At 38.6% G+C, this 21,780-nt stretch overlaps 1 protein-coding gene across 2 annotated transcripts in view; it reads left to right on the top strand.

The window, feature by feature from the left end:
- galt (galactose-1-phosphate uridylyltransferase) overlaps nucleotides 1–20,435 on the top strand; it is a 120,407-nt gene extending 99,972 nt beyond the window's left edge. For both annotated transcript variants that reach the window (XM_058412211.1, XM_058412210.1), the window contains 2 exons: nucleotides 15,089–15,243; nucleotides 18,150–20,435. In XM_058412211.1, the coding sequence (XP_058268194.1) occupies nucleotides 15,089–15,243; nucleotides 18,150–18,218 (224 nt within the window). In that variant the 3' untranslated portion in view covers nucleotides 18,219–20,435. The remainder of the gene's footprint in view (nucleotides 1–15,088; nucleotides 15,244–18,149) is intronic.
- Nucleotides 20,436–21,780: the final 1,345 nt, after the last annotated feature.

Here is a 21,780-nt window from a genome sequence, read left to right as displayed (position 1 = left end):
AAGCACATATAAATATGAATGTTAGATGTCCACATACTTTATACTATATAGTGTATATCTATACACACTAATATCTACACACATGAATAAAACACTTCAAGGCATGAAGCGTTTTTGAAATACGAAAGAACCGAACCAAACTGAATGCTAAGAGCTGTCATAAATTAAGCTTAAGAGAGGTTTAATATTTATTTCATATTTAAATGTCTAAATGTTTAGTTTTTATATGCAGAAATATGATCATAGTGTTGGAAATTGGTAATATTGGTAATATTTTTAGGTGGCTAGAACGGATTATCTGTATTTACATTATTTCTTATGGGAAAATCCGTTTCGCAAAATACAAATTTTCGCCTTAAGAATTCGCCTCCAGAACGAATTAAATTCGTATGCCGAGGTTCCACTGTACCTCAAAGTACTTACGAGGTGCTGGTACTGGAGACTCCTTCCATTAATGTTAAATAAACATATCTACACTTCAGCATGTCAACTATACGTTCTTAACCGATTTTTATTTGTTTAGATACTGTATAAGAGTCAGTGAATTAGCTCTTATACAAGTGCTAACAAGTGCTAACATTATTGCTGGCATGACAGATATTTTTCTCCTTAATTACTTGGAGCACAGACACAGTTTATTCGCTTACACACACACTTGTTATATGAGAAACTTAGTAAATCATATAAAGAATGTTGAAAAATCCTTTCACCGTTTGATGCTTTCCAGCTCTGTGGCGCTTATTAATGCTGGTAATTAAGCTGTGTCTGGAATGAGGTGGACTCATTTTCAAGGATTATGTGGTAATATCGAGTTCAACACAAGGACCAAGAATTCAATCTCAAAGAACACTTGTCTCTCTCACCAACCTTCAGACTCAAACTGAATAAAGGACCTTTTTTTTTTTTTTTCACACAGTAAAATGGTTCCATGCTTTTCACATCTCTCATATCCTCTTGAATTGTTCTCCTCAATGTCAAGTATTCTCTTGTTTCTCTCTATCTGTCTCTCTCTTACTCAAATGGATATTAAAGATTATTTGGGGTGATTGTTCCTGTGAGATCAGCCATCTAGCTCCTCTTGCCTTTATTCACCCATCGAGTAATTGCACGGAGCAGTCATTTGTCAAATCCCACTCATGGTCTTTTACAAAAGGGGAGGCTTTCTGTGTAGCTTTTTAATTAATGTAATGGCTACAATCGAGTCCTTGATATGAGCAGAGTCAATCCATTAAATATCTCTCAAGAAAATCAATAAAAGTCTCCAAACTGTGGAATTGTACAATGTCCATCTCGGCAACTGTGAGGATTTATCATTAAGGTCAGGAAGATTTAGAGGCGTGTAATACAAGCGGTTTCAGTTTGCTGTAGTAAGTCATGAGGTGATGAACGATTGTAACGATGGTAGTTCTGAACAATAGTGCGATGATAATTTAATTTTTTTGTTTAAAATATCTCTAATATACATAAAAAGAATCAAATGGAATGAAACAGTAAGTTAGTAACACTGGTTTATTTACATATATATATATATATATATATATATATATATATATATATATATATATATATATATATATATATATGCATATGTATATATTATATTAGCATATATATATATATATTAATATATATGAAGAGTTTATTTGCTAAAACCGATAAACGCCATTTTTACCAAAAATGGACTGTTGTTTGTTATTCTCCACATATCGCACGATCTGAACCCTGAACACGTCAAAAAGGCCGTTATTGTCCACTTTAAAGGCTTTACGAGTTCATGTTTTACTGCAAAAGCCGACAAGCGTCATTGTCGTTTGTGAGCAAAAACCGATAAGTCCATTTTAGCGAATCAGCCACAGTATTCAGGTCAGCTGACCAGGCTGCTATTCACTTTGAAAAGATGCACTTGCTAAGAGGAGATTCATTGAACCAGACTAAGTGATCGAGTATGGATCATTTTGATGGACTTGATGAACCTGTGATATATTCTTCAGGGTGTGAAAGAAAAATAAAAGCTGAAACTTTTTCACGGAACATTACTAAAGCAGCATGTTACAGTGGTGAGGGGAAAGCTCCCTGTATGGCGTGTAATCACTACAACAACGTTTATCAGGCATCTACATGGTCAGCTGAGGAGATTACAAAGATTAACTGATTGTTTTATTCAACCACTGATAAAACTAAACAATGCCACTGTGTGGTCATTCACGGATATCATGCCCATTGTGTACATTGTTATGTTTTGTTATAAACTCTGGATTGCTGATTTCGGTCATCTACAATGTTTAATATTTAGCTTATTAATGGTCTATTTCTACTGCTTTTTACCTAGACTACTTGTTTTAAGTTAAACAATGTTAAATTTCTGATTTCTGAAAATTAATTAATCTGTTCTTGCAAATAAACTTTTCATATATATATAAACACACACACACATGTTCTCCCTATGCTTTGTTTCCTCCCCGGTTTCCTCCCCCAGGCTAAAGACATGTATTATAGGCTGATTGCCATCTCTAAATTAATTAATTGGAATTATTTTTTTGAAGAGTGTGAATGAGTGTGTGTGTATTGTGCCCTGTAATAGGTTCGCACCCTGTCCATGGGGTCCCATGCCTTGGGCCTCTGGGATAGAATAATTTAAAAAATGAATAAATGGATGGATGGATGGATGGATGGATGGATGGATGGATTAGTGGGTGGATTGATGGATGGATTAGTGGGTGGATGAGTGTGTTGAATGGATGGATGAAAGTATGGATGGATATGCTCTTAGGCTGATACAAGAGTGAAAGAGTCTGATATTATACTAGAAAAGAAAAATTCAGGACTGATGAAGAGTTTGCATTCTTTTTCTTCTCTCTGAACAGAGATTTGGTCTCTAATCTGCTCGGAAGATGATAGTGCTACCTCTATGTAGTTGCCTCAGGTGTGTGTATGGCAGAATCAGGAATCCCATAGGCTAAATAAAGAGGATATTACAATGAAACCCATAGGTATAAAAACACACTATGGGTACATATGCCACAGTATTATGAAATTTTCATTTTCTAGAAAGACGCGGATTATAGATTATATAATAATCATCTCTATGTTTAAAAAAACTAATGCATAGAACATATGAGCATGATGCAAACATCTGGGCTCCTGCGTAATCTTGCTCATCCCATTTTTTCATCTGGATGAGAGTTTTGTCTCAGAGACGATGTGTAAATATGCCACTCTGTTATTATCACCATGTGGAATCAGCACCGTTACCTTAAATCCACAGCACCTTCTGATTGGTCGATTTCATTTATATTCTTTAGGGTTATTAAGTACCCCAGATGCCCCATAGAGGTAAAACTGCAGCTCTTTAAAAAAAAAAAAAAAGTCTTGATTCTAATAGAATTCCTCTGTGGGGTTTAGCTCTGTGCTGTCATGAACAATATGTTTGCTGTGAAAAATATAGTGTAAATGTAAAATACGTCATACTCCAGGGGAAATAAGAATGTTTCTTGAGGATTTCCACGTCCTCCTCTGCTTTCTGTAAACCGCTACACACAAATTTTAAGCGTCAGTACATGATCGAAATCTCCTCTGTATTATAACTAAATAAACCCCGTTATTACGAAAAACAATATTCCAAAAATGGATGCCAGATGCTCTCCTAGCCATGTTTGACTGATTTAAGTCATGCCAGCTATCTTTTTTTTTTTTTTTTTTTTTTTTTAAATATGTTTATATATAATAGAGCACATTGCATGAAAATTATGGAACGGTATCTCAGTTGAATCACGAAAATCATTTCCCATAACCTGTTTTCCATTTGAGCAAACAAAGCCTCTGATACACACTGCCCTCTCGTCTGTTCTGCCCTCTCCTCGGTTCTGCCCTTTCTTCACAGCGTATTCCAAACAACGTTCACATAATAACCCATGCAAAATCTTTTAACGTCTCTCATGTATTACATCCGCCTCCATCTGCCCTCTCAGTCCAAGGTCAACTGGTACCCTTCTTTCTAATGCTGATCAGATTCACCATACTTTTGTTTTCTCTCTCTCTCTCTCTCTCTCTCTCACTCACACACACACACACACACACAAATCTTGCATCTAGTTACATCCCAAGATGCATCTACCATTTCAGTTATTTAAATTGAGGAAACAAATTGAGAGCGAGCCGTCTATTAGAATAGGGCAAATATATAAAAAGAAAAGAATTAGGCGCTAATTTTCATGATTAAATCACCAAGGGAACGGTAAAACGTGACAGGATGTGCTGTTATAGGTACATAATCAGTGCTGATGTGAAACCAGTCAGTGTTAAAAATACATGACAAATAGTTTTGTTTCTATTTTGTCCCATTCACCAATGACATTTATTTATTTATTTATTTATTTATTTATTTATTTATTTATTTATTTATTTATTTATTTATTAATTAATTAATTAATTAAGCAGATTCAAAGTCATTTCCTCAAAAGCCCTTTTTCTTTGTCTTAATAAGTTAATAAGATAAAAAAAAAAATAATAATGCAGCTTGTCATATAGAAAAAGCAAAAAAAAAAAACAAACCCTGATGCTAAAACATTTTCCATACATGATAAAGTCTTCTTAATATACAGAAGAAAGCTTCATTATGAATGAAATATTATCATCATGTTAAGTCTTGGCACCATAGTTTACTTCTTTTGATCCTTTTGTAACTCGGATTATAATTCACTGTGAATTAGCTCTTACTATGGAAACTATCGAATATTAATATATTGTTACTAACCTGTGATTTAAATGACCGCTGGTGTTACAGTGTTACAGCCAGAGCTGCTTTTAAAGCTTTAAAAGCTAAAAAGGCACACGATGATAACATTGGTTAGAGTGATTAGTGGGAAAAATAATGTGTGTTTTTCTATGAATTATCATTCTTGGGAGAACCTCTTATGAAACCAAGAACCTCCAATTACTCAGACATTGAAGAAGAATTTGATGTCTTGTGCATAATGATGCATCAACTGAGAGGTTCTTTGTGAATTGTGTGGATTAGTAGAATGATGTAGTCTATTAATATCAAAGTGGGATGACATAAATGTATTTTTCCAAGTCAGATTCTAAGAAACAGGTTATGAATTTTTTATTGAAAATTCCCTTTGCTGTGCAGCTCCACATACAGAAGCACAGACATGTTTTTTCCCCCCAAGAAAGTAGCAACTGTGAGAAAAACAGGAAACAAATGGCTGTATGAATGAATCAGAAATGTATATATGCCTTTATGAAAACAAAGCCTATGGAGACACAAAAGACATAAGTAAGCATGATCCACTTTATTAAAGATGATTTAGACACATCTGGATGATGATGGAGGATTTAATATAGTTTATGGTGCTCCTTTAAATGTAATTATTACCATAACTTTCCATAAAGATGCATTGCTGCCTCACATCTCAAAGGGTTCCAGGTTCGATCCTGAGCTTAGGTATATGTCTCTGTAGAGTTTAACATGGTGTTAGCAAGGTTCTCCTCCAGATTGGACTTGCATTGTAGCAGGTTGTTGGATGAGGCAGGACAAAATGTTTGTTGAACAAGCAGACACTTGGAAATGGAATAATATTGAATATGGTATAGAAGTCAAAAACTGTTATACAGTGGAAAAAGGTTTGGAACTTTCCAATAGAAAACTGAGTGGTAAGACTTCACAACAAGGAAATATAAGCCTCTTTGCATCCATTTTCTATGACTCTCAATCTACACAGCGTTGCTAGAGCTTGGAATCTATCCCAGGGGAGTTAGGACACAAGGCAGGGGACACTGTGGATGGGGTGCCAACCCAGTGCATAATAGAAATCACACCCATTTACATACTACATTAAAATTAGAGATGTCAATCTGCCAACATGTACATGTCTTTGTACTGGCGGAGGAAACCGGCGTACACACAGGAAACCCTCAAATCACAGGGAGAAATGCAAACTCCATTCACACACAGGGTGGAGGGAGTAATCAACCCCCCAATCCTGGAGGTACAACGCAAATGGTAACCCTGTTAAATATAATGCACACCAGAGCCAAATCCAAAACAAAGAGTCAAACCAATGAATGACCCAAGATGGGTCTCAGATCCAGTGGACCAGGACACAGCGGTCAGAAGAGTAAAGAATAAATGTTGAGAATGTTGATCAGCCATCAGCCAGGAATTATTCTGACACAAGGTTTTATAACCTTTTTATTGTCTCTTGTATTTAGTGTTTATCACCCAAACCATGATGATGACCATTATCTTCAAGTACATGTTATAATATGTTCAAGGTTTGCCTTTTCGCTTTTTATCTACAAACTGAAATGTCTGAAAATCGAAATTTTAACCATAATGGATAGTGTGACGTTATCTGTAGATAAGAGCATCCTATTGAAACAATGAAAAACAACAAAAGCCTAACAAAAGCTAAAAATAATAATAAACAAAACCAATAACAATGTACTCAGCTGTCTACGGTGACAAATTTGGGAGGAAGTAAAAGCCAGTGCTCAGTATGGACAGATAACAGGCAGGCTTGTGCCACCCGATAACCTTCAATGTAATGGAGAGAGATGGAGAAGACCTTTATTTTGTCTGCATTCCCACAGTAACCTCACTGATAGTTTTGCTTCACTTACTGCCACGTTATCCATCGAAGAAAACATTCCACTACAGACACATGGCCACAGCACACTTTTTTCCACCCATGTGGATAGCACAAAAGGTCACAGATACTTTCTGGATATGAGGCTGTTTGTTGGAAACTCACAAGAGAATATAGCTGCCAAGAAGAAACTTTTTTTTTTTTTTTTTTGTCTTTTTTGGCCAAAGAAGAAATTTGTCCCTGTTAGCTGTATTTGTGGACCAGGTATTGGCTTGATATGATCAGTGCTGGCTGACTTTTAAGTTGTATGGCAACCCTGGAACTCCAATATAATGATTTTGCATTGATCTGCGTACTGATTTTAAATGCTTAGGGCTTGATGCACTGAAATTAGGCCACTCTCTGCATGAAAAAATGTGTTGTGTACAAAACTGGTGTACAGCAAGCCTAAGCATGCGGTATATTTAGCCGTACAAGAATCAACACACAACTCAGTGTTTGTTGAAGGAAAAATAAGAAAAGTGGACGATGATACAATTGTCTATTCAATGAACTAAAGTTTAGGAAATTGCAGAGCCATTATCTAACAGAATTTGGGTAGTTTCATTCAAATGGGGAATCCAATATCCTCTCAGACCTGTGTTTATCTACACAAAAGTCATCCTGTGAATTAGAATTTACTAACACACACTCATCGTTGTTACTGAACTCCTCATTTAATGCCCAGCTCTGTGGTGGACCATTTCCACCATTTTAAAAAGACTTTTAAACCACAATTAATCCCTCATGTGGAGCGCATGTAGTAAGTGATCCCAGGTGCAGTTACACATACGTACATCTGGCACTTCTCTTCATGATCCATTGATATTGAAGCTACAGACGACAAGGTGACAGGTGACATGCTACAGGTGACAAATTAAAGGAAAAAATCTATTGAAAGTCGGTTGATCAAGAAAGAAAGGTGTGGCCTGACCACAAGCTGCTAGAACAGTCTTAAGAAGTGTATTGGAGGGATTGGCACTGGGGTTGATTCCAAAAGATTGGTATTTCGGTGAAGCATTTCATTCTCTCAAAAAATCTCTCAATGGTTTTCAATCTGGTGACTGAAAAGCAGAGCATGTGATCATTTTCATAATCAAACCAGTAAGTCAGCCCTTGTTCCCTGGATTGGGGTGAGATCGTTGGGGATGAGAGCTGAGAGCTCTAAGGGAACAATCATGCCTTCTTTAGCATAACAGAGCCACCATTTTACCCATTTCCCTTCAAGCTGCCTGTATGTTAATGGGCAAAAAATATTGATATAGAGACAAATGAAGATCCATACAATAGTGGACAGTTGAGGACAATGTGGTATGGCTGATCTGTAGGTTGTCACTATATACCGCACTGATACAGTACATATCATAGTACCTTTTTCCAAAATGGATCCTTTTTTTCCACAGCACTTTTAAACAGCCAGTGTAAGTGTAATCTCAGTCCATTATTTGCACTTGATTAGACTTGAACACCCCAATCATATGAAGCGATTTTCTCACACCAGCGTCTGTCCATATGAGTCTCCTTTTCCAACGAAGGGTCACATCTTTTACCCACCATAACCCTCAGTCATTTAGATCCACAGGCCATTTCATCGCTGGCAGATGAATTATCTCTGTAAATGTGATGCTGACATCTATAATGGGCCTTAGTCAGGCTTATTTAAATAGGCGGTCAGGCATACGAAATTAGCCTTACACAGCTATTAAGCTGATTCCAGCTCAGATCCATTTAGGGCTCAGTTGCAGGCAGGTTGCACAGTTTGGGGTCTATTACTAGGGCCTTTAATTTTTAAAAACCTCAGGTATTCTTAGGCTGAAGTACAGAGTGGTGGAGTGTTTCAGCCCTGACCAAACACTCCCTCATGTCTCGCTTTCTGCTTTGTACTTTGCTGTGCAAGCAAGCCAAGAAACAGTGAGGGGAAAATTCTCTGCCGTTTCTCTCAGCCGCTTGCAACATCTCTCCATCTACAACATGTCTGCAAGAGTGTTTAAAATGGCCTCCTATGTGTTTTACTTAACACGAACCCGTCAGAAGTAATATATAAATATGTTCCACACTCTCCCCACAAGAAAAGCTCCCTGCCACAATGTGAATAATATTAAGTTAAATACCCAGGGTTCTATCATGAAATATTACTGTACATAAACCAGATGTGTGGTCAGATTAGCACACAGTCTAATACTTACAGTGTATGGTTCTCTCCTTCATGCTTTGTGAAGCTTATTGGAAAATCTCCATGGTGCTCTTGACTGGATTTGGACTTGGAGTGTAGTCTAATAAAGGCTGTGGATAAACAGAGCTGTGAGGTTTTTTTTAAAGACAAGCTTGTACAGCAGGCCAGAAGCATGAGCTTTATGGTTAAAGAAGCAATATGTAAAATTGAAGGTGAAATAGGATAGCATTGCAACTGTTTGGTTACTTCTTGACCCCACCTCACATCCTTGATTTGTTAACAGCAGGTAAACAGTTTGGCGGGGATAAGTCTTCTGAATCCAGACGCCTTGGTGTCACTGGTATAGTTCATCAGTAAGCATGGTCCACATTTTCACCGCAAGAGTTGGAAGCCCGTGCTCAGTTAAAAGCCTCAGCACTCTTGCGTAATGTGGAAACTTGTGTGAGACTTGAATTTCATGAATCCATCTTCGTCACATCAGAACACAAAGCCAGCCATCATTTAAGAGTGATCCAGGACCGCAGGTGGTGTTCATGACCATTAAAAAGAACCACAACAAAAAGATCTTCACAAGAAGCCACTCCTTAAAGTCCTTCATCTTGAAACTCATCTGTTTACTTACTCCACAATTATGTCATTATGTTTGCCAAGCCAAGCGCCGTCTATGCATGAAGTATTCCGAGGCCGTAAGTAAAAAAAATCAGCCTAGGGAGCATCCAAATAATTAACTTTACACTGGCTGCTTCCAGGAGGAATGTAGCTAACTTGGCATTCAGCTCCATCTTCTTTGCTAGTAACACGTTTTTCAATTTTGAAAAGGCACTTCCAGCTTTTATTTCCTCATTACGTTTTTGGCAGAAGTGTATGAGTATCTGCTGGTGTTGGGCACTTACCAAGTGGTTTTGCCATGTTTGCATTTTGCGGCCTTGAGAAATGGCGATTTGAAAAAGAAGACTCGAGAAATGCCGATAGCAATGTTGAATGTCGCGTCGTATGAAAACAATCAAGGAATCCATCATGTTTTTTTGTTAATACACTGGCAGTGATGATGGTAAATTCATTTGCATCACATTCTGCATATATTAGCATGTATTTGTGATAGAATAAATATTGCACCATTAATACCAAAGCTATTATTCGAGACTTGTTAGATAATATATTATATTAGGAGCAAGTTCTTTGGTGCGAGTTAAAATCCAAATTACGCCATTATATAAAATGGTAATAAATGTGCTGCTCATGAAGATATAATGTGTTCACTCTATACCAGTTTCTTTTCCATGGTTTCCACAATAAGCATTGTCCTTTTTATAAGAAAGTGCACAATATTGCTACATTGCACAATATTCAGCATGTTTACTGTAGTGTTTATCATCTAAATGTATATACATATTACCTGAAACAAATAGTGGCTTAATATTGCTTCCTGGCTGATTCTAGTCCCATTAGGAACATCATTACACATCTTTCTGAACCGTCGTTCCTGTTATTAACCTTGTATTTTTTTGCAAAAACAGCACCATCTGTTTGTCTGATTGCAATTCAGAGGAAATAGTGCTATAAGCTCATGTTCTGCATGGTAAAGATTCTGAGCAAGACCAGGTTATCCTGCAAGATCTGTTCTAGCTTTCTCCAGCCACAGGGTTTTTTTTTTACCAGCCTTGGGAAAGACACAAGGGGTTTCGAGCCTTGGATCAAGATGGGCATGCGTTATTTTCATTAGGCCTGTGTTTACAAAGCCGGGCCACAGTCTGGAAAGTTAAAACAGGAGTTATTTTCTCAATCTGTCCGGGTAATTGACCTCCAGCGGATGACTAATAAGGAGAAGCCGGGATTGCTGCTTGCCTTAAAGGCATGAGAAGCAGTCAATTTATTTGTCTTATTTGCTTTCACTTATACATCTGCAGAACGGCAGTGCGGTCAGAGCTTTGCTTTTCCACAGCCAAACTCACTCCCTCACTCACTCACTCCCTCAATATAACTCTGTTGTTCTCAGCCGTGACATTCTGTCCAGGTGTGTTTGGTCTCATTTCTTGCCTGACTTCCTTCGGCTAGCTTCAGTTGTTCCTCCGTCTTGAAAACACCATATATCCAGTCTTCAGCTCTGCGCAGGTCCAGGCAGTTGGGAATACAGTTATCACTCTTTGCACTGTGTATTCATGTCCAATGAGAAGAGAAGAAAATACAAATAGTCTTTTTTTTTTGTTTCCTGTGGTCCATGAAAACACCCAAGAAGTGTGACTTATCGCAGAAAATTAGAGAGCTACATTTACATCAATCACAAAAGACATCCTTCACTTCCTTTCTCCGACACCATTGTTCTCCAGACTTCAGGTTTCTTTATATGTCATATATGTCAATTTCTTTCCTCTGCTCTTCCAAAACTCGTTCATCCCACTAGACACTACGCCCTTTGTCCTCACATCCTCTTCATATCACCCCCCCCCCTTTTTTGTGACGCCCAACAATTACCTTCCATTTCCCAGTGTGCTAATTGGTCTGTAGAAAGATAGTTTCATTCAGGGACCGAGGGCCGTGGGAGTCGCAATTAATAATGGATGTCATTACATGTCGCTTCTTGCGAAAAAGACCTTGTTTTTCTATTTCAATAGAGCTCATTAATTTGAGCAAAAAAAAAAAAGTTGCTTTGTTTCTTTTTTTGTCTTCAGTAGAGCAAAAGCAGCCTGATGCGCTACGAAGGGAAGGAGCTAATTAACTCTCACCACTGTTGTGCAAGTCACACGTTCATGGCTAATGAGCAACTTCAACTATAATGTCACCTTTCCATAAATCGTACGTACGACTTCTTCTCAGACGTGACAGGCAGACCTACGCGAATAGAGGTGTGAATTTCTGTCTATGATTTCCAAATTGTGTTCAATTTCAACAATTCATGAGAACCTTCATGAGATTTACCATTCATCCCAATAAGGCCTTCGTCTACGGAGATGTGCGTTACAAATTAAAACCCGAACATGAGAAAATGGAAGTGTGTGTGTGTGTGTGTGTGTGCAGGCTTTATTAAGTCGGTTCTCTATGCTGCAGCATCTTGACCACGTTTTCACATTCTCTAGCCCCAAGCTGTTTAGACGCACTTGGGGGACTAATATGAATCACACAATCTGTGTTTCAGCTCCTCTCTGAGATTATATAACAAACCCCAGCTCTCCACTTTCCTAGAGTAATGAAATGTATTTCATTTTGAATAATGCAGCATGGAGGCCAATTTTGTGAAATTCATTTGCTTAGTCAGGAAACAGAATGAACAGTAAATAAAGCTACAGGCAGACCAGCTTTTAACAAGTTATCCAAAGTTCACACCACAAATTAGTGCTAATTAACGTGTAACTTTTTTCAGGGCGGGATTTGGACTTTTATTTGCCGTTTTATGTTGCTGCGAATGTCTGAAGCCAGTAAAAGGGAGAATAATGAGACGTAAACCATCTGTCAGTAGACACAAGCATCTTAGTAATAGAAAGTGAATATAGTGAGTGTACTATTGTGCGTTATTCTATGTAACATTTGCTGTTAAATGAATTAAAACTGCTAAAGATATGCAGTGTTTTAAATATGAATACATTCCATAGTAAATTTGTGTCGAGAAATGATTAATTATTAAATAATTAAATAATTGAATTATTAATGATTCCAATGTATTAATTACTTAAAAAATTAAAGAAATTATTTTAAATATTTTTAATATTGATGGAGCTCTTGTTCCATTTTGTTATTATTATAATCATTTTAAAATATATGAGAGATTGCTGTGGATAAAGGTCAACTACTTGTTCTGTTATTAGGATAAATCATGATTCTATATTTATTCCTGTAACCTGTGAAGCCTGTGTTTCCTTCACCACTGCTCTCTTTGGTTAACAATGGTAGTATTAGGAGTTTTGATGGTTAGTGATCTGATCTGCTGTAATAATAGCGTGTAATACTAGTACAATTAATAATAGTGTAAGTAATACATTTTAATTTCAACAGTTATTACATTCAACTGAGCAGTTGAGAGTTAAAAGCTTTGCTCACAGGCCTAGCAGTGGTAGCTTGGTGGTCCTGGGATTTGATCCTGGGACTCGCAACATTCCATGGAGTAGTCCAACGTCTTAACCACTGAGCTCCCACTTCCCCAATAAGCATAAAAATATGGTTAAGCCAATTTCCTGTACTTTTTTGGTAAAGTTCTCTGAAATTAGCTATTTTGAATTTCAAAACCCAAACCCATTCCCCTAAAACGCATACACGTTGCTAGAACTGCTTAATGCTAGGGCAAGATGTCAGAGTGCCTCCGGGAACAATAATCCAGGCCCAAATGCAGGGATAGAAGACAGACTGGGGGTTTTAATAATAAAATAACTAAACCAACAAACACAGGAAAACACTAGGAGTAAAACAGAGAACATACACCAAAATAAACAGGACACAAAAACCAGGTTACAAAAGGCAAGGACAAAAGGCAACAACAAACACAAAGCAGCAGGTATATGTAGGGCATGTGATTAGAGACACATAAGGTACAAGTGTCAGGAGGCGGTAATGGGATAAGGATTCAGTGATAGGCATAATTTCAGAACTTTACTGACATCACCAAAAGTGTGTTGGTTATATTTGTCATGTCCTGTAATGGGGATTCAATGTTTTCTGTATGTAATAAATTAACAATGAAAAACCTACACACACACACACACCCAGAAAAGTAGCATCATTTTGTACTTTAGAGCTTTGAAGATCTTTCATGATTCCCACCCATATATAAAGAACGATGAAGTTAAGAATATATACCCCCCCCCCATGTTACACACATACACTCCTTTGTGTGGAAGTCTGAGCCTAATTATGCTTTATCCTTCATGCAGGAAACTTTAAATGATCAAATGGTTCCTGAATAGCTGCTTTTGTCTCCTTAAAACAAGCTTATTGATTAACTGTTAATTGAATTAAGTGAGTAAAGCGATATAAACACTATCTGTGTGTATTTCTTTTCCACAGAAGATATTTAAGCATATGACATTCTACTGCACATTAGTTTGATTGAGGTGCTTTTTCTATGCGTTTGTATTTGCCCTTGTTTGCACATGCCCTTGTGAGGCATGAGCTCAATGCATTAAGTTACAACCATGATTCTTCATCAACGCTACACTCCTTTAACTACGGGGCGTTAGAGACGTCGAGCCGGGGGTTATTTCGTGTGCCGTGACCTCTCTGTAGGACTAAATTACCACCTTGTTCATAGTTATATTAGCAGTGATGTCATCGCCGCCGCCGTGTGTAAGTAGTGTGCAGCCCGTCCTCACGCCTGGATCGCTTGCTACGCTTGGCCGTCGCACCAAATGTTATTACAGCTCCAGACGTTATTTACTGTAGCCACCGCTGTGGAGCTAAGCTCTGAATTATTTTCTCTGGCATGAATTAAAATGGCCATCATCCAGCAATCGCCTCATAACTTCACACAGCACAGAAGTCACAGCGAATCAAATACAAAGCAGGAAAAGTCAACACAAGAGATAGGAAACTTGAGATGTTAGGCGCCTTAGCCAACAAGTGAGAGCGTGAGTGTGAATATATGTTTCTTGAAGGAAAAAAATCGTCACCCCTAGATGCAATAACACCTCCTGGAAGCGAGCTGACGTTTTCAGAGTGAGACAAAGAAAACAGGAAAGAATATCAGTGAAGGATATTAACAAGCGTTTTATTGAAGCCGACAGGATGAAACATATTTAACTTGCACGGTACGCTTTTCATTTATTATCGTGGGGATAAGCATGCTAGGACTGAATCCAAGCCACTAGTTCTCATGGCTAGTTTATACCTTCGAAACCTTACAAGAGATTCCTTCCGTGCCACTGACATGCAGACATTTGCAGACGGTTCCTAGAGTTGCTGTGTTGTTAATTAGGGCTCTAACTAGACCCCAGTGGACTGAATTGCTCAGTGAAGCTCTCAAAGTGTCAGGTTTTATCTGTCCCTGTACATTTTATCTAGACTATTAGCATTTGATTCACAACAGAGATGCCAAAGTAACAAATATCCAGTTAATTCAGTCTTAATACATTTCCCAGGAGACTGCAATGATAGATTCAACATGCTAGCTATCTTGATTGTCAGTCGGCTGTCTTTCCTGCACAAACACAAATACAAAGCTGCCAGCATTGTTCAGCACGTCCAACTGCTGTCGGATTTCATCAGCTAACAATCCGTAACTGTTTGAGCACTGATCTTTGTTAGATCTGTAGCTTTGTGTTAAGCCTAAACACAACGATGTATATTTTGCTGTGTGCTTTAGGAGCGCCGACAGGAAGTCATCTGGAAGAAGACATGAGCCACTGGCAGCTTCATGCCCACTACTACCCTCCTCTACTTCGCTCCGCCACTGTCCGCAAGTTCATGGTGGGATATGAAATGCTGGCTCAGGAGCAGCGGGACCTTACACCCGAACAGGTCAGTGCTGTCCGATATTATAGCTTCGGTTTTTTGTGTTCGGAGTATTTCAGTTTTCAGAGTAATATAACATTTGGGGCTTGCCAAATAAAACATCCTTGTCAAACTTACTTACTGCATCATATTCAGCTTTGCAGTTTTTCTATTTAGAGAACTTTATCTGACTCAGACTGTCATCACTTACTTGTAAGGGACTGAATTGGCCTAACGTCATAATTTGGAGCAATTACCACTGAACTGGAGAATACTCCAGAAAGTGCACATCAGATGCTTGCTTTCAAGTGACTTGAGAAGATGCCATTTAGTTATATTATATCTAAGTCTGAAAAGTAAACTTTTTTAAAGTGTTGTGGATTTTTGTTCAGTACACTTTAATGACTTTATCCAAATAAAAAAAAAAAACCCTCACAGTTTTAGTACTTTGTGCTGTAACGTGGAGAATGATCTGGCACGTCCTCACTACCTGTCAGCTACTGTCAGACACTTGCCATGCTGTATGACCCTGTCTTGTATGAAAAAGAAAAAATGGGTTGAATTAGAGCACTTCATCTCTCCATCCTTTCTTCTTGTCATCCCGTGTTCCAGCTGACTTGTTCACAACAGGCCAGAAGGCGTAATGTCCAGCTCTTGACTGATCTCCATCTGGACGCGTTGATTGATTTCTTGATCAAATTAGCCAGTGCCATCAGGTCGCTGTCAGTCTGCCAGTGTATGTCTCTGATTCTGTGGCTCTGACTCATCTCAGCACAGGTCACATAAATCACCTGAACCAATCCATCAACTCTGCACCAAATATCATCCGGATCAGCTCATAACCTTTACACCAATAACCTAATCCAGTATGCCACCTCTATAGCAATACCCCTTTTCATCACCTCGTTGTTGAACCACTAGTTGAACCAGTTGCATCATACCCCCAAACTAAATCAAACTTTCATAGCAGCCATAGCCAATTACTTCTACTCAAAGTACTCACTCCTTTAAAAAAGGATCAAAACGCATTTGAAGAACCAGCGTAACCCCCACATCATTCAGTCAAACCCCCATACCCTTCTCCAGACCCAGCAACCCACCTTCACTCAATCTAACATGCCATCTCTGTAGCAATTGCCCATAATCACCCACCCTCAACTATGAAGATGTAAACCAGTCCCCCAACTCAACCCAGTAGCATCACAACAGTCATCCAACCCAACATATCCACCCGAATCACCTGAAACAGTTTAAACAACACACCAATCACCCAAGCCACTACCACAAAACTATTCATCTAACCCAACATATCCACCCCACATCACCTGAAACAACCTTAACCAACACACCAATCACCCAAGCCATTACTTCTACACTTTTCATCCACCTAACATATCCACCCCAGTCACCTGAAAGATCATAACCAACATACCAAGCACTCATGCCACTACCCTTAAACTATTCATCTACCCCAACAATTCTACCCCAGTCACCTGAAATAACATAACCAACACTCTAATCACCCAAGCCACTACCCCGGCACCTTTCATCCACCCAACATATCCACCCCAGTCACCTGAAACAGCATATCAAACACCCCAATCACCCAAGCCACTACCCCTAATCAATTCATCCAGCCCAACAATTCTACCCCAGTCACCTGAAAGATCATAACAAACACTCCAATCACCCAAGCCACTACCCTTAAACTATACATCTAACCCAGCATGTCTACCCCATTCCCTTGAAACAGCATAACCGACACAACAAAAACCCAAGCCACTTCCCCTAAACTATAATTCTACCCAAGGCACCTGAAACAGCCTAAAAAAATGCTACAACCACCCAATCCATTTCCCCTGAAATGTATCTAACCCAAAATATCCACCCAGTCACCTGAAACAACATAACCAACACACCATCATCCAAACAACAACCTCTACACTATTGGCCAAGCCAACACCTCTAACCCTATCAGACCATTTCCACACAATACTTATGCTCCATCCCAATACATCCACAACAATAATTCACCGAACCCACAAACTCCACACCAGTCAACCAACGCAACACTTCAAACCTAGTTTCATCCTATCAACTCCACACCCTTTGAGCCCTTTTATACTCACCACTAATGCTTAAATATTCTCCTAGCATGTTCATCATTCTGTACAGATCTGAGAACTGTGGTAAATGTGTTTATATGTGTGACTTTTACATCAGGGCATTATGGGAGTAGCAGAGGTGCTAAATGTAATACAGGAGTTCCTTTTTATCTTTTAGTGCTGCAATTTCCTGATTGAATAATTTGAGTTCTCAATGTGGAGGTGCACCTCTAGGGTGATTTAATGTGCTATAACATTTATTATGGTTTAGTGAATGCTCCAGGCCTGTGGAGAGCCCAGCTGCAGATTTGCTGCCGCTTATGAGACTGACCTCTGTTAGCTACAGCACTGGCCGCTATCAAATTGTGCCAGAGCAGTGGGTGGCATAGGAATTAAGCGGTGTGACGCTGAGAAGAAATTGGATCAGGAAATGACAGGGGCACTAGCCTGTTTAATCACTCTTCCTGAGAGCCTAAGAGGAGACTGTAGCTCTCCTCTCTCTCAGACATCAAAGCTCGTCGCTGCTTGTTTTCTGTATGCACCAGGTGTGAATACCAGGCACATCCTCTTTGTGTGGCTGTATGTGTGTTATGTGGCGGCGTTAGTATGTCTGCTGAGTTTATTGGGACGAGTTCGCATCTCCTGTCTCGATTCAATAGTAGCCTCAGGGAAAATGCAAAAGAGGAACTTGAATGTTTTCTTCGCCGAGTTGTTTTTCTACCGGACATTCCTACAGAGATGTGGTTAGCCCTTGGTTTTTCAAGTGTTGATTCAAAGCAGCCTAGAACAACCAGTTTGCTAACTGTGCATATACGTGTGTGTCCACAGGCTGCTGAGAGATTACGGGTTCTCTCTGAGGAGCACTACAAGACCAAAGCAAAGGGGCAACAGATTTGAAAATGGAGGTAAAGTGAGTGCTAAAATATGGGAGACGCATTCTGGAAGATCTGCTGTCAGAAAATAAAGAATTTTCATACACTTTAGAATGTGGCATAATAGGCTGTGGAAACCAGAGACCTAGATACTTGCTCAGGTAGAGATGCTGATATAAAAACTTGACAGCAACTCAGATGGACATCTTTATTGCAGCTCCAAGAAAATGAATAATCAAGTTTAAAAAAATGAAATGTTTCCAAAGTCTCCAAGATCCCCTGTGATCCCCAAGATCTCCAAGTGCACTGAATCACCTGAAGGACATCAGTTGTGTTTTTTTTCCTCAGTAATGTGTAATGATGAGAGTTCAGAAATTACCATTCCATACTATCTTCTTTGTCCTAAAAATATGACTTACATGAAATATGTATTAATTGCTCATCAACTTTAAAAATGGCCTATCAATAAATAATTACCATGAAATAACTTTTACAGCCGGAAGACGCTACAATTTGAGACTTTCACATAGATAAAAAAATGTTTAAAGTGCTATAAACCCTCACATTCACTACCCCAGGAGTTCCTTTTTTTAAATGAGCATGTTCAAAGTTGGTTGCTCTTTTGCCCTTAAAGTTTAAGCAGGATGTTATACCCTGGAGCTTTTCTCCAACCTTTGTGTTAGATCACTGACTTTCAGAAACAAGACATTTTCCCAATTAAGCCAATTAACAGAGGCACGACAGAAGGTCCTGTGCAGATTCCATCAGCAGTTTTGAACGTGCTGCAGAATGTTCTGGCCGAGCCTCACTCTGTCCCAGCCATCTGCTCCAGTGCCGGGTGATATTTGAGATGCCAGGCTGATGACACGCAAACTGAGAAGCTCTTCAGCATATTGTAGCTATTAGGAGTTCCAGGTCCTGACTATACTTTATGTAGTTACCTGTTTGTATGGATCTAGCCCAGAATCTTACCCACCAGTTCCACGATTTCCATTTTCCACATTGCTGGAGCTGGAGCTGGGACCAGTAACCCTAACCCAAGTCAAGTCAAGACATTTTATTGTCATTTCAAGCATATACAGCTGATATAGTAAACAGTCAAATAAAACAACATTTCTGCAGGACCCTGGTGCTACATAAAATATTGATCTACAGCAGACAACACAGAAATAAGTACACTATGTAGACTCACACCCCATCCATCCATCCATCCATCCATCCATTCTCTGCACCTCTTAACCTACTGGGTCACAGGGAATCCGGAGCCTATCCCAGGATACTCAGCGCACCACCCTGGACGGGATACCAGTTTATCACAGGGCACAATTGCATATACATTCACACGCTTATTCACACACTACAGACAATATAGTGATGCCAGCTATGCATGTCTTTGCACTAGGGGAGGAAACCAGAGTACCCCCGAGGCACTGCGAGAACATGCAAACTCCACACACATTGCGGAGCTGTAGAGCTACACAGTACTACATAAAGACCGTGCAGCGCTGATGAGTACACCGTTTAATAATGAATAATCTGCAGTAGTAAAATGCTGGAGATACAAAGCAATATCAATCTTCATCAATTCTGTCTACTCTATTGCCAGAACGTCATGCCCTAAACTTTTTAAACTATTAGTACTGAATTTATTACTGAAAACTGTGACTCAAAATACACTTAGATACATTTAGATTCCATCATCATGGACCACATGATGCATAATGCATGACCGATTAGCGTTATTGCCTTTATCAAATGAGTGTTATCAAATACTCAAAGTTTCAATGCTATCTGTGAGAACTGTGCTTCTATTCACTTTGTTGCAGTTGCCAGTAAAACAGCAACCATAAATAACTTAAAATGATTACAGGTCTATGTCCCCGATATCAATTATTTAGGCTCAGGAAACATCAGCAGCACCGTATCTGTAAAGAAGAGCTATTTGTGTCAAGATGTGTTGCCAGAACATGCCATTACTGAAGTATATATCTTGTGTTTTTGCTGTGCAGGTCTGGAGGAAAAATGAATTTTAAAGATCATGTCAAAGTAGTAGAGTAACTGCGATTTGAACAGCTCTGAGTCACAGAAGTCAGATCATTTACTTCCTTTAGAATGATCTATCTTAAAAACACTGACTAATGATTTGTATTCAAGCGAAATGTCAATAATATACTATCTCTGTCATTTCATTTAATATAAAGAAGCTTCCGTACATTTTGTGTCCTTTCTTTCTTTTCTTTTTTTTTTGGCTGCTCTTTCTTACGAACAAGCTCAAGTGTCGGGTATATGCACAAAGGAGACATGGGCGATAACGTTATCTTTGGGCCAAGGTGGTCATTTGTCTTCCACCATATATTGGGTCCTTGTCCTGTCATCTGCTGCCTGAACATGTTCCCCAGGGAGCTTTGCCGCTCCTTCACGCCGTCCTCGCTGGCCATCCTTCATCCTGAACTTCTCCGAACTCTACACTTTTCTCATTAAAAGTGGCACGTTACGGATGGCTCTCTGCTCCGAGGTGGAGTATCAATTCTGATCGATCATTCTGATTTCCATGAGAGCGTCGCTGTTGCCAGCACAAGTCGTCCTGAAGCCTTGCAGCACCTCATCCATCTCCTGCACAATTCATAGGTCACGAGTCCCATTACCCATTGCCTCTGTGCAATCCATAAGGAGATATGTGTTTATTAAAAAGTTTGTCCCCTGGATCAATCCGGGGTGGATCCTCTTGATGATAATGACAGGATCTGTTTTGTTTTTACAGCTTTTAGCGATCTATAATGTTGTAGGGTGAGCTTGTGCATCATGACCACACCACATGTCTGAGGAAGCCACTTTATTACATCTGCCTGGCTGAAAGGAATTCATATTAAAACTATAATGAATTCAGAAATTACACTCAAGCTCATACTCGTAGGTTGCTCCTGGTTATAACTATATAGCGGAGGAAATCATTTATAATCACACAATCCGGTGTCACCCAGATGAGGATGGGTTTCCTTTGAATCATGGTTTCTTCCGCATATTGTCTCAGGGAGTTTTTCCTCATCACCGCTGCCTCTGGCTTGCTCATTAGGGATAAAAGGGATAAGTAATAAATGTAAATAAAATTAAAACTTTATCATTTTTATTCCTGTGATGCTGCTTTGTGACAATGTCCACTGTTAAAAGCGCTATACAAACAAAATAAAATGAAGTTGAACTGGCTATAATAATAATAACCAATAATAGTAATAATAATAATAATAATAATAATAATAATAATAATAATAATAATAATATAATGGCTATAAAACTCTGTCTTTTTCATAGGTTAACAGGGAATATCATATCGTAATCTTTTCCCTTTTTTTTAGTTTATATGATTTTGCTTTGCATTATTTATTTATTTACTTATTTATTTTAATTGTATAGTTTATATGATTTTTATTTATTAATTAATTAATTTATTTATTTTAATTGTATAGTTTATATGACTTATTTATTTATTTATTTATTTATTTATTTATTTGATTGATTTTGCTTTGCATTTTTTTAAATAGAGTTTTTAAAACTGTTTTTCCCCTACTGAGAACTGCATTCAGGATCTT

Source organism: Hemibagrus wyckioides, linkage group LG16 (assembly GCF_019097595.1).
Source record: "Hemibagrus wyckioides isolate EC202008001 linkage group LG16, SWU_Hwy_1.0, whole genome shotgun sequence".
NCBI lineage: Eukaryota > Metazoa > Chordata > Actinopteri > Siluriformes > Bagridae > Hemibagrus > Hemibagrus wyckioides.
The sequence above is the reverse complement of the archived record's forward strand: the minus strand, read 5'-3'. Positions and strand labels throughout refer to the sequence as shown.